The 13,229-nt window shown below is 46.4% G+C and overlaps 1 protein-coding gene across 1 annotated transcript in view; it reads left to right on the forward strand.

Annotated features, from left to right (window-relative positions):
- Positions 1-3,997, forward strand: part of ALKBH1 (alkB homolog 1, histone H2A dioxygenase) — a 31,598-nt gene extending 27,601 nt beyond the window's left edge. The window contains exons 5-6 of the mRNA XM_003924605.4: positions 1,115-1,308; positions 2,822-3,997. Of these exons, the coding sequence (XP_003924654.3) occupies positions 1,115-1,308; positions 2,822-3,251 (624 nt within the window). The 3' untranslated portion in view covers positions 3,252-3,997. The remainder of the gene's footprint in view (positions 1-1,114; positions 1,309-2,821) is intronic.
- The last annotated feature ends 9,232 nt before the right edge of the window (positions 3,998-13,229 follow it).

Here is a 13,229-nt window from a genome sequence, read left to right on the forward strand (position 1 = left end):
TAGCTGGGATTACCGGCATGCGCCACCATGCCCAGCTAATTTTTTTGTCTTTTTAGTAGAGACGGGCTTTCACCATGTTGACCAGGATGGTCTCGATCTCTTGACCTCGTGATCCACCCACCTTGGCCTCCAAAGTGCTTGGATTACAGGCGTGAGCCACCATGCCTGGCCTACATTATATTTAGTCATTGTGTTTTCTTAGGCACCTCGTGGCAGTGACAGTTTTGAGTTGCCTTTTTACCCTAACAGAACTATCTTGTTTACGGGTAAAGTATACTAACTAGAGGAGGGTGGAGTAATTGCTTCATGTATGGTCTCAATACAGTATATAGCACAGTGCCTGTTACATAACAGGTGCTTGGGTTTTTGAATTACTTATTATTAAATAATTGGATACCTCAAGAATGGATGGATAGGCCAGGCATGGTGGCTCACATCTGTAATCACAATGCTTTGGGAGACTGAGGCAGGAGGATCGTTTGAGACCAGTCTAGGCAACGTATTAAGACCTTCTCTCTGCCAAAAAAAAAAAAAAAAAAAAATTAGCCAGGCGTGGTGGCATGCACCTGTGGTCCTACCTACTTGGGAACTGAGTTAGGAGGATCACTTGAGACCCGGAGGTCTAGGCTACAGTGAGCCATGATCACAACACTGGGCAACAGAATGAGAACCTGTCTTTTAAAAAAAAAAAAAAAGGTGAGCCAGTGCTGTGGCTCACGCCTGTAATCCCAACACTTTGGGAGGCTGAGATGGGCAGATCACCTGAGGTCAGGAGTTCAAGACTAGCCTGGCTAACATGGTAAAACCCCATCTCTACTAAAAATACAAAAAAGTGGCTGGGCGTGGTGGTACATGGCTATAATCTCAGCTACTCGGGAGGCTAAGGCAGGAGAATCACTTGAACCCAGGAGGTGGAGGTTGGTGGTGAGCCAAGATCTTGCCATTGCACTCCAGCCTGGGAGACAAGAGTGAAATTCCATCAAAAAAAAAGGTGGATAGATAATGCTGTGTTAATATGTTAGATTATTTTTAAGTGATAATTAATCTTATGCCACGGTTTCCTATATTCCTGAGATCATTGTGTATTTTTTTATTCTCTCTACATTTACCAAAGAAATACTCAGCAGATCATTACACACCTTTCCCTTCTGACCTGGCTTTCCTCTCAGAGCAAGTAGCCGCTGCCTGTGGGTTTCAGGGTTTCCGAGCCGAAGCAGGTATCCTGAATTACTACCACCTGGACTCCACACTGGGCATCCACGTAGACAGATCTGAACTAGATCACTCCAAACCCTTGCTGTCATTCAGGTGAGTTAGTTCCAGGGATTTGGGATTACTTTTTATCATGTAATTCTTTTTTCTAAGGCATTTTAACCTAAAATAAATACAGATATTTAACTTTAAAAAAAAAAACGGTTAGACTCTAAATCTTTCACTTCTGGGAATTTTAACAAGTTATAGTTACTATTTCTGTTTAAGACATATGGAGCCTACCTTTTATCATGAGAGATATTGTCAGTGCTTTGTGGAATAGACAGTGGAAGGCCAAAAAAGTCAAATGCTTTGCTTTTGGAAAAAGGGCTTTGCTTATTCCTTTGGAATAGAAGAGCAAAATATAGAGCAAAGCACAAAAACCTGAGTAGTTTACTCTCCTTGTCTCCCTAAAAGTAAGTTTAAATTTGTGCCAAGTGGCCAGGCGCGGTGGCTCACGCCTGTAATCCTAGCACTTTGGGAGGCCAAGGTGGGTGCATCACCTGAGGTCAGGAGTTCAAGACCAGCCTGGCCATCATGGTGAAACCCCATCTTTTAAAATAAATAAATATATTTGTGCCAAGTTTTGCACCTGTATCTTTGCAAAGTACCTTTTATTAACTGCTTTATAATGAGGAATGATAAACATAGTAAAGAACTCATGATTTTATTGAAAGACTCAAAGATGCATCAGTAGCTCATGCCTGTAATCCCAGCACTTTGGGAGACTGAGGCAGGTGGATCACTTGAGGTCAGGAGTTCGAGATTAGCCTGGCCAACATAGTAAAACCCATCTTTACTAAAATACAAAAATTAATCAGTCATGGTGGCACACACCTGTAATCCCAGTTACTCTGGAGGCTAAGGCATGAACCCAGGAGACAGGTTGCAGTGAGCCAAGATCGCACCACTGCACTCTAGCCTGAGTGACGGAGTAAGACTATCTAGGCCGGGCACGGTGGCTCAAGCCTGTAATCCCAGCACTTTGGGAGGCCGAGGCGGGTGGATCACGAGGTCAAGAGATCGAGACCATCCTGGTCAACATGGTGAAACCCCGTCTCTACTAAAAATACAAAACATTAGCTGGGCATGGTGGCGCGTGCCTGTAATCCCAGCTACTCAGGAGGCTGAGGCAGGAGAATTGCCTGAACCCAGGAGGCGGAGGTTGCGGTGAGCCGAGATCGTGCCATTGCACTCCAGCCTGGGTAACAAGAGCGAAACTCCGTCTCAAAAAAAAAAAAAAAAAAGACTATCTAAAAAAAAAATCAATAAAACTTAAATGGATAATGTTAAAGCTGAGTTCTCCATTTGCTTATTTAACTGCATCAAATTTTATTTTGCAGCAGTTCTGTGGGCTGTCATAAGTACAGGTAGAAGGTCATGAGTTGGTCACTCATAGACACAAGCCAGAAGAGAAGGATCTTAGCACTGTTTAAAAAGGAGGATTTGGGAGCAATAAATGTCAAGCTGAAATTAGAAAATAACACAGTTGGCAGTAACTTTCCCAGTCATGGTCAGTAAACAAAACTTAACTGTTGTGTGTTGTGTTGTTTTTACTTATTTTTTGTAGCTTTGGACAGTCTGCCATCTTTCTCCTGGGTGGTCTGCAAAGGGATGAGGCCCCCACGGCCATGTTTATGCACAGTGGTGACATCATGATAATGTCGGGTTTCAGCCGCCTGTTGAACCATGCTGTCCCTCGTGTCCTTCCAAATCCAGAGGGGGAAGGCCTGCCTCACTGCCTAGAGGCACCTCTCCCTGCTGTGCTCCCCAGAGATTCAATGATAGAGCCCTGTTCTGTGGAGGACTGGCAGGTGTGTGCCAGCTACTTGAAGACTGCTCGTGTTAACATGACCGTTCGACAGGTGCTGGCCACAGACCAGAATTTCCCTTTAGAGCCCATGGAGGATAAAAAAAGAGACATCACTACAGAAAGCTTCTGCCATCTGGAGGACCAGGATACCCAAGTAAAACGGGCCAGGATAAACCCTGACAGCTGAGACTTGGAGATCCCATCCTTTTACTCAGTCACCTTCTTACTGTAAATGACCATGTTGTTAGGTATTGCCATGAACTTCATCACCCAGACAAGCCAAAAACAGAGACAGGGAAGAACTCATCGTTGATCATACTGTTGCCTTGGAACCCATGCAGAAGTAAACGCATTAGCCACTTTGCTCAGAGAAGTATTCGCCATGGTCTGATCCTAGTTACATGTTGCCTCTAGCGTACGTTAGAAGTCAGTCCAAGAAGCTATGTTCTTCCACAACAGCCTTCTCAGCCTCTGCCATTTCCTTTGAGGGAGGTAGAGGTGAGTTTCCGTGTCTGCAGAGTCTTTAGATACCTCAGATTTTATTAATGGGAAATATAGCGCCCCTCTCTCCACTGCATCTGGTAATTTATGGTAAAATTGGGGTTCCGTGAACCTCTCATCTTAACTCCCTGAGTCATCAAATTATTTGATCTCTTTGATCTTCTCTGGTTCTCACAGAAGAATCCTTTACACTTGAAAACAATGGAACTGGAAAGTCTTGTCTCTTAGAAAAGAAGCTAATCACAACTCTCTCTTGCCAAAAAAATACATGTGAACCCAGGGAAAGAGGAATTTCGTTTTTCCACTTGACATTTCGGGCCCCAGACTCCCTGTTGTCTTTTTAATGCAACTTTAATTGTTGGAATAAAAAAGTCCCAAGGGCCTTTTGTTACTGTTTTCTTCATGAATAAACTCACTTGATTTTAAATTAAAGATCTATATCAGTCTTTGAGGTTTAGTCTGTCTGGGATTAAGGCTTTTTTCCTGTTTTTCTTTGCTGTATTGTTCATGCTATGGAAGCCCTCTAGCTGTTCCTCCTACACCATCCTGACCTGCCCGAAGTATTCTTTGTAGCTGTCTCACAGGAGAGAGAACATTTCTTGATATTCTAGTCATTGCTGTCTTGTCTGAGGGCAGACGGCTTGGAAAATGTCGGAAACACCAAGTTTTCAACAATTTGATTCACTATGTTGTGGGCCAGGTTACTTTACATTTCTCTGGACCTTGGTTTTCTTATTTACAAAATGAAGATACTGTTGACTAGCATCTTCCTAAAGGGACATTGGTATTTAAAAGAGAACGAAGTGCCCCTTTCTAGAAACACAATGTGCCAAAATTGTTTTATTATGGGTTCTTGACATCCTAACTTGCTTGTGTGGAGGGCTGGCTGGAAGCCACTTGGGTACCTACTGTTTGCAGTGCGTGTTGTTAAATTTACATGTCTGTTCTGTCCTGTTCTGCCCCTTTGTAAAATTACTGGCATTGAATATTGAGTTCATATGGTAGTGTCAGGAATTCGAGACCAGCCTGGCCAACATGGCGAAACCCAGTCTCTACTAAAAATACAAAATCGGGCACAGTGGCTTACGCCTGTAATCCCTGCACTTTGGGAGGCCGAGGCAGACAGATCACAAGGTCAGGAGTTTGAGACCAGCTTGGCCAGCATGGTGAAACCCAGTCTCTACTAAAAATACAAATCGGGCGTGGTGGCTCACACCTGTAAACCCAGCACTTTGGGAGGCCAAGGCAGGTGGATCACGAGGTCAGGAGTTCCAGACCAGTCTGACCAACATGGTAAAACCCCATCTCTACAAAAATATATATATACAAAAGTTAGCTGGGTGTGGTGGCGCACACCTGTAGTCCCAGCTACTCAGGAGGCTGAGGCAGGAGAATTGCTTGAGCCCAGGAGGTGGAGGTTGCAGCGAGCCTAGATTGCGCCATGGCACTCCAGTCTGGCGCCTGGTGAGGGAATAAGACTCTGTCTCAAAAAAAAAAAAAAAAGGCCGGGTGCGGTGGCTCAAGCTTGTAATCCCAGCACTTTGGGAGGCCGAGGCGGGTGGATCACAAGGTCGAGAGATCTAGACCATCCTGGTCAACATGGTGAAACCCCGTCTCTACTAAAAATACAAAAAATTAGCTGGGCCTGGTGGCGGGTGCCTGTAATCCCAGCTACTCAGGAGGCTGAGGCAGGAGAATTGCCTGAACCCGGGAGGCGGAGGTTGCGGTGAGCCGAGATCGCGCCATTGCGCTCCAGCCTGGGTAACAAGAGCAAAACTCCGTCTCAAAAAAAAAAAAAAAAAAATTAACTGGGTATGGTGGTGGGCACCTGTAATCTCAACTACTCGGGAGGCTGAGGCAAGAGAATCCCTTGAACCCGGTTGGCGAAGGTTGCAGTGAGCCAAGATCGTGCCATTGCACTCCAGCCTGGGCAACAAGATCAAGACTCCGTATCCAAAAAAAAAAAAAAAGCAAAAAAGAGAAGCCACCTCTTATCTTATTTTTTTATATCCTAAACTCAGGTACATCACCGTGCTCAGAAACCCCCATGAAAATAAGAGGCTTTGGTTGCTAAGGCAGTAGACAATCAACCTGAAGGCTGAACCACTTGTCAGGGTTAAAGTCCTCTGAAAAAGATTACTGTATTCCTCTAGGGACATGGCTGGGCAGATAGCATTGATAGCCACAGGGCCCTACAGTGTATTATTTCTGTTATCTCTGTGGTGATGGCAAAAGGGAGGAGTGGTGGAATCTGCTGTTCTTGGCACACTGAGGGATGTTTGTGCACATGTACGCTGTGTATTCCCTTTTCTTGTTAGGTATTAATTGTCCTGTCCCCGAGTGTGAGCATAGGCCTACACACGGCCACCAGTGGCTTCTGCTTCTGTCTGCTCTCATCCACAATAATCAAGCACTTCTGGAGAGCCACTGGATACTGGACCTGCAGGCTTTGCATCTTCATTTTTAACAGGTGCTCAGCAGAAGGGCTCAGAGCTCAACCACAGGAAAAGAGTGAACAAACTGTGTATCTGGTTATGGAAGATTTTTCTCTGTCTTTGAAGACAGTGACCCTACGTCTGTGTTACTAACCAACTCTTCTTGCCTTTGGAAGGTCACATAGTGTAAGAACTGCCTAAGGGAGTGAAATAAACAGGATTGCTGTTGTCAGGTATCAAGCCCTTGTTATCCATCCAGCAACTACTGAGCGTCTATGACAGGCGTCCCCAAACTATGGCCCCACGGGCCGCATGCAGCCCCCTGAGGCCATTTATCCGACCCACCCCCCCACCACCACCGCACTTCAGGAAGGGGCACCTCTTTCACTGGTGGTCAGTGAGAGGAGCACAGTATGTGGCGGCCCTCCAACGGTCTGAGGGACAGTGAACTGGCCCCCTATGTAAAAAGTTTGGGGACGCCTGGTCTATGAAGTGAGTTGCTGTGCCAGGTGAATGTGACAGGCATTGTTTCTGCCCTCAGGTCCCTCTATGAGTGGAGAAAACACCTACGTAAGCAGGGTTGCCATAAAAGTATGCTGCCATGGGCCAAGTACAAGGTGCAGTGGGAGGGGCATTTAACCCAGAAATGGCAACGACAGTTTTCCTGTAGGAAGTGACAAAGAAGGAGCTAGGCTTAGCTTCACCATCCTGTTTGCCTAAAGGCTGTTTGTTAGTTCCTCTGTTGTTTCATTGGTCTTGTGGGAATAAGAGCATTTGGAAAATTCTGAAGACCTTTCAGCCTTAATAGTTTGTGATTCTGTATGACTCACATGATAAAAATCATTTATTTTGTTCATTGCCCTTAGCACTATCTGCTATTGTATCTTTTTTTCACTCTTTATTATTTGTGTCCTCCAAAGAAGGGCAGGCATTTTTTGTTCCTTTCTTTCTTTCTTTCTTTTTTTTTTTTTTTTTTTTTTCTGTCTTGTTCTGGGCTATTTCCCTGACACCTAGAGTTGTTTTTGGTACGTAGTAGCTGCTCAATTAAATATTGTTGAATGAAGAACATTTTATCATACTCTTAATGTGACATTGTATATCACAGAAGTCCTTTGCAAATAATTGGCTGGAGAAGGGGGACAGCATCATTTTAAGCATTTGTGCATATCCAAGAAGACTTTTTTCTAGGAATTCACTGTTTATTCTGAGTGGGGATGTGGCTCCAAAAGGCACTGCTAGCATCACCAGCCTAACCTAACCCAAATGCTCAGAGTGCCTTGATCAGGGATCATTCCACTACAAGACACAAACCTACTAAATACAAAAAACAACCAAGGACAGGAAGTGCAGCTCCGCCTCACTGGGAATTGGGAAAAACATCAGGACCCGCAGCATCTGCCACATTGCTGTCTCCCCCACTCTCCCTCCCTCTCGGTCTTAGTTTTTTCCTGCCTTTCTGCTTCCTTCTTATTCCATCCCTCTTTGTTAATTTTACTTGCACAGGGCTCCCCTCGGATGGCACCTTCAGCCCCCAGTTTTCCAGGTTACTTGCATATAGATGACCCAAATCCAGATTGTTGGGGAAAAAATCAGCTTGGCATTTTTTGGATCAGTTGTCTACCCCAAATCAGTTACCTGTGGCCCTGATGATACAGAAGACTTAACGCTTCAAAACCAAAGAACGACGGATGGATGGAAAGGAAGTATTTAGTGGAAGAAATGACTGGCCTCTCTATTGGCATTACTATACATTTTCCTTCTGGAATAAGTGCTAGGTCACTGGACAAGGAGATGATAAACGTGGAGTGTGTTGGTGGCTCTCTCCAGCCTCCTTCACCAGACGCTCCTCCCAGGCCCCACCCCACCCCCAACAAACAAAATCCACCCATGCCTCCTTGCCATCCCCCCTGCTTATCACCTCTTGGGCTTTGTCAAAAGGTTGGAGACCAGGGTGAGGCATCTGGTGTCCCCATGATCCCATTGCTTTGGAGACCAGAGGCAACTGAGGTGCTTTCAGCCAGAAAAATATAATTTAAGGCCTCGGCATCTGGCTGGGAGCAGAGACTTGTGTTGCCATGGCAATGCCTCGCTTCATTTAACAGCAGCATATCCCTGAGTTTGGTCACATCCACACTCAGGCACATACAGCACCCTGTCAGCAACCCCAGCCATGCGCACACACTCACATCTGGCAGAAATCCCTCTGCAAGATGCAAAGTGCATTCCCTGCACCCTCCTGCCATCATAGACACCCACAGTCCCTTGTACCCTTTCCTACAACACCTCAGCCCATCAGGTAGATTCCAGAAACACCTCCAGACAGCACAGAACACTCCAGGGAATTTAGAGTGCTCTATAAGTGCAGACCCTCTTAAACAGGCCCACACCGTGTAGAAGGTTGCTGGGGTCCACGTGCTTCTTCAGCATCCCCAACATGCAGCCGTAGCTCTGTCTTCCTTTATCAATTTTGTGTCATCGCCAACCCTTTAATGATGCCCAAGAGGATGGTAACAAGGGAGAAGAGCAGTGGTGGCCAGCGGTGCACAAATCTCTGTTTTCTTGAGAACAGAGGTTAGCACCTCTAGGGGTCAGGGGCAAGGACCAAATCCCTGCAGTAATTACCCAGAAGCCCTCAAGCCCCTACTGATACTCTGTTTCTGCCCCTCCCTTAACCCAGGCAGTGGTAAACAGGATGGATTGCAGCAGAGAGACTTGAAAGCACAAGATCATTTATTGCAACACTATAGTAGTGAAAAAATAGGAATTGCCTAAATGTCCGTTAACAAGAATGGGCGAAATACACTGTGGCACATCTATACAATGATGTACCCTATGGAGGTTTAAAAGAATTATGCAATCCATGTGTATCGTGAAAATAAGTCAGTGTGTAAAGTGTGATCCCACTGATTTTTTAAACTTTAGTATATACACATGGATATTGATAATGTGAAGAAAAAGTTCTGACAAGGTTGGGCATAGTGGCTCACACCTGTAATCCTAACACTTTGAGAGGCCGAGGTGGGAGGATCACTTGAGCCCAGGAGTTTGAGACCAGCCTGGGCAACATAGTGAGACCCTGTCTGTACAAAAATAAAAATAAAAAATTAGCCAGGCATGAAGGCACACACCTGTCGTCCCAGCTACTCGGGAGGCTGAGGTGGGAGGATTGCTTGAGCCTGGGAGGTCAAGGCTGCAGTGAACTATGAGCAGGCCACTGCTATCCACCTGGGCAACGGAGCAAGATTCTATCTCAAAAGAAAATAAAGTAAGTTTTAAACAAGAGAAAGGTCTAAGAAGAATGGAATTGAAAGGAGGTGTTGGGGACAGTTTCTGTTGTCCTTTGCTGCATGACAAACTTAGAGGCTTAGAACAACAATAACTTGTTATTTTTCCTGATTCTGTGAGTTGGTTTGGTAGCTCCTCGACTGGGTTCCCCGAACTCACAGATACAGCTGCATTCACCTAGCACCGGCTGCCAGCCAGGCTTCCCCAGGTGCCCACATGGCCTCTCTTCACCCAGTAGGCTAGCGTGGCTAGCCTGAAGGCTGAAGCTCTAGAACTCAACAATGTCGTATCTGTCACGCTCTGCTGGTCAAGGCAAGTCAGAAGTCAGCCCAGTTCCAAGGGATGAGGAAACCAACTGTCCTTCTCAGTGACATGCATGGCACAGGTACACTGCCAAAGGGCCAGTGGATTGGGATAGGGAGAATTTGTAGCCATAAAACAAACAACTGTGGGCACCTCTCACTTTTTACTCTATGTAATTCTCCACTTTGCATTCAGGTTTTCCTTATGTACATTTGAAGAAAACAGTAAGTGGAAGAGGGAATCTAAGAAAAAGAAGAATGATGAGGACTTTGTTGACACATAATTTAGATTAAAATGTCAAAGATGACCCGAAGGCTACCAGTCTGGAATACTAACTCATAGCAAGCTTTCTGCTTTTTAAATCAACTGTGAAGAAGAGCAGACTGGCGCGGTGGCTCATGCCTGTAATCCCAGCATTTTGGGAGGCTGAGGCAGGTAGATCATCTGAGGTCAGGAGTTTGAGACCAGCCTGACCAACATGGTAAAACCCTGTCTCTACGAAAAATACAAAATTAGCTGGGCATGGTGGCGCGTGCCTGTAATCCCAGCTACTTGGGAGGCTGAGGCAGGAGAATTGCTTGAACCCGGGAGGTGGAGGTTGCAGTGAGCCGAGATGGCGCCATTGCACTCCAGCCTGGGTAACAAGAGCGAAACTCCATCTCAAAAATAAATAAATCAATCAAAGAAGAGAAGATTGGAACATCCAAGGCTGGAGATGTGACAGCATTGACTAAGTGATTCAGTGGGTGAGACACATGAATTTTAAAGAGCAGAGGAGGAAAGTATAGCTGTTTTGCTGGATTCCCATTTTACAGGAAATAAATGTAATCAGCCTTTGAAATAGCTAATCAGCCTTTGAAATAGCTATACATGTGCAGAAGATGTATATATTATCACCAAGCTATCAAAATGGATGGCAGGTTTTTCATTTTCTGCTGGTTCACTCTCACTGCTTGCTGGACGTTAAGTAAATTCCAGAACCACATTCCCACCCATAAAACGAAAGGGTCCTCCTTTAGAACGTTTTTTTTTAAGTGAAGATTTCATATTTATACAATATTCTTGCAAAGTTGGTTTGTTTCATCAGCATGTATGATTTAACAAAACAATAGCCTCAAAGGCGGCCAGGAAAAAAGAAAATGAAACCTTATTCTCAAAATAGCAAGTTCATTGGAAGCATCGCAATTCTCGCTGTGTCCTGAGTGAGACACATGTACATACAGCAGCATGGAAAGCCCCTCATCTACATACAGCACCATGGAAAGCCCCAAGTCAACAGAGAGTTCCCAGGACACAGTAGGGACAGGCAGAAGAATAAGACTATCAGAAAACACCGGAGATGCAGGAATCATCTGAGCACTGACCCCACAGGGAAGGAATGTCGTAGGCAGAGGACAGGATCACCAATGTAAGGAAAGGATATGACGGGGGAGCCTCTTCCTCATTTCTGATGTTTCCTTCCCACAAAAGAAGCTTAATGAGTGGAACTTCCGGAACTCTCTCTGCCCCACTGTTCCCTCCCCCCTAGTGGATGTGGGGGAGAAGCAGTGACTGTTCCCACTGTTTTTTTTATCGGGGAGGAGAGGAAGATTGTGTATTTGTTTGTTTGAGACAGGGTCTTGCTCTGTCACCCAGACTGCAGTGCAGTGACATGATCACAGCTCACTGCAGCCTCCGCCTCCTGGGTTCAAGCAATCCTCTCACCTCTGCCTCCAGAGTAGCTGGGACCACAGGCACCCACCACTACATCCAGCTAATTTTTCTATTTATTGTAGCAACGGGATTTCACCATGTTGCCCAGGCTGGTCTCATACGGCCGGGCTCAAGCAATCTGCCCACCTCAACCTCCCAAAGTGCTGGGAGTACAGGTATGAGCCACCATACCAAGCCTGTTCCTGGATATCTTTGGCTCAGATCCATACCCTTGCCGCTGTCGGGCATGATTCCACATGTTGAGTAGTTTTCTCCCCTCCTTCTGCTTCTATTCTGCCAGAGGAGGCCTCTGCTCCACCCAGTGTTCCTTGGGTCTGTGTGAGCGTCTGCCTGAATGCTGAGGTTCGGGATTGTCAGGCTTAATCGGTTTAAGCCACATCCTGCAATTTGGCCTCGTATCCTAATGAAAGTGACAGTTCACCTTCCATAATTACTTTCTGTTTTATTTCTTGGCTACAAAACCCAGGAAGGAAATAAGAGAGCGTTCTCTTGAAGCCTGTGTCAGTTATTTATTGCTGCAAATATTGCCAGATTTACTTAAAACGATACATCTTTGTGTTCTCACAGTGTCTCTGGGAGCAGCTTGGTTGAGCGGTTGGTGAGGCTCAGGGACGCGCAGGAGGTTGCGGGCAGGACGTTGGTCCGGGCTGCAGTCCTGAGGCTTGATGCAGCTGGGGCATCGGCTTCCAACCTGGCTGAGGGCAGAAGGCCTCAGTTCCACACACGTGGGCATCTCCACAGAGCTGGCGCGTGTCCTCATAACATGGCAGGGGTCTTCCCTGAGCAATGATCCAAGAGAGAAGGAAGAGGAAGTTCCAGTGCCCTTTGTGACCTAGTTTCTACACTAGCACACCATCACTTTTGCTTTATGTTTTTAGAAGCTAGTCTCTGAGTCCACTCCAGGAGGGGAATTAGGCTCCCCGTCCTCAGGAGAGCAGCAAAGAACATGCGGATCTTTCTTTTTTCTTTTTCTTTTTCTTTTTTTTTTTTTTTTGGACACCGGGTCTCGCTATGTTGCCCAGGCGGGAGTGCAGTGACTATTCACAGCCGCAATCCCACTACTCATCAGCACAGGAGTTTGGACCTGCTCTGTTTCCGACCTGGGCCGTTTCACCCCTCCTTAGGCAACCTGGTGGTTCCCTGCTCCGCTCCCGGGAGGTCACCATATTGATGCCGACCTTAGTGCGGACACCCGATTGGCATAGCGCACTACAGCCCAGAACTCCTGGGCTCAAGCGATCTTCCCACCTCAGCCTCGCGAGTAGCTGGGACTACAGGCACCGCGCCCGGCGCGGATCTTTCTTAAAACCACAGAGCCCTCGATAAAAGAAAAGTGGGCTCTCATATAAAAAGCGGGTCCAGAGTTGGAGAAAGAAGCCATTCATCCAACACTTCTGAATGAAGAAGCTGTTAGGCTCATACTGGCCGGGCGCGGTGGCTCACGCCTGTAATCCCAACACTTTGGGAGGCCGAGGTGGGCAGAGCACAAGGTCAGGAGTTCGAGAGCAGCCTGACCAACATGGTGAAACCCTGTCACTACTAAAAATACAGAAATCAGCCAGGCATGCACCTGTAGTCCCAGCTACTCAGGAGGCTGAGGCAGGAGAATCACTTGAACCCAGGAGATAGAGGAAGCAGTCACTCGAGATCACACCACTGCACTCCAGCCTGGGAGACCGAGCAAGACTCTGTTTCAAAATAAAATAAAGTAAAGTAAAGTAAAATAAACAAACAGCTCGGCCGGGCATGGTGGCTCACGCCTGTAATCCCAGCACTTTGGAAAGCCAAGGTGGGCGGATCACGAGGTCAAGAGATCGAGACCATCCAGGCCAACATGGTGAAACCCCATCTCCACTAAAAAGTACAAAAGATTAGCTGGGCATGGTGGGGCATGCCTGTAGCTCCGGCTACTCGGGAGGCTGAGGCAA

This window comes from Saimiri boliviensis, chromosome 2 (genome assembly GCF_048565385.1).
Source record: "Saimiri boliviensis isolate mSaiBol1 chromosome 2, mSaiBol1.pri, whole genome shotgun sequence".
In the NCBI taxonomy this organism is placed as follows: Eukaryota; Metazoa; Chordata; class Mammalia; order Primates; family Cebidae; genus Saimiri; species Saimiri boliviensis.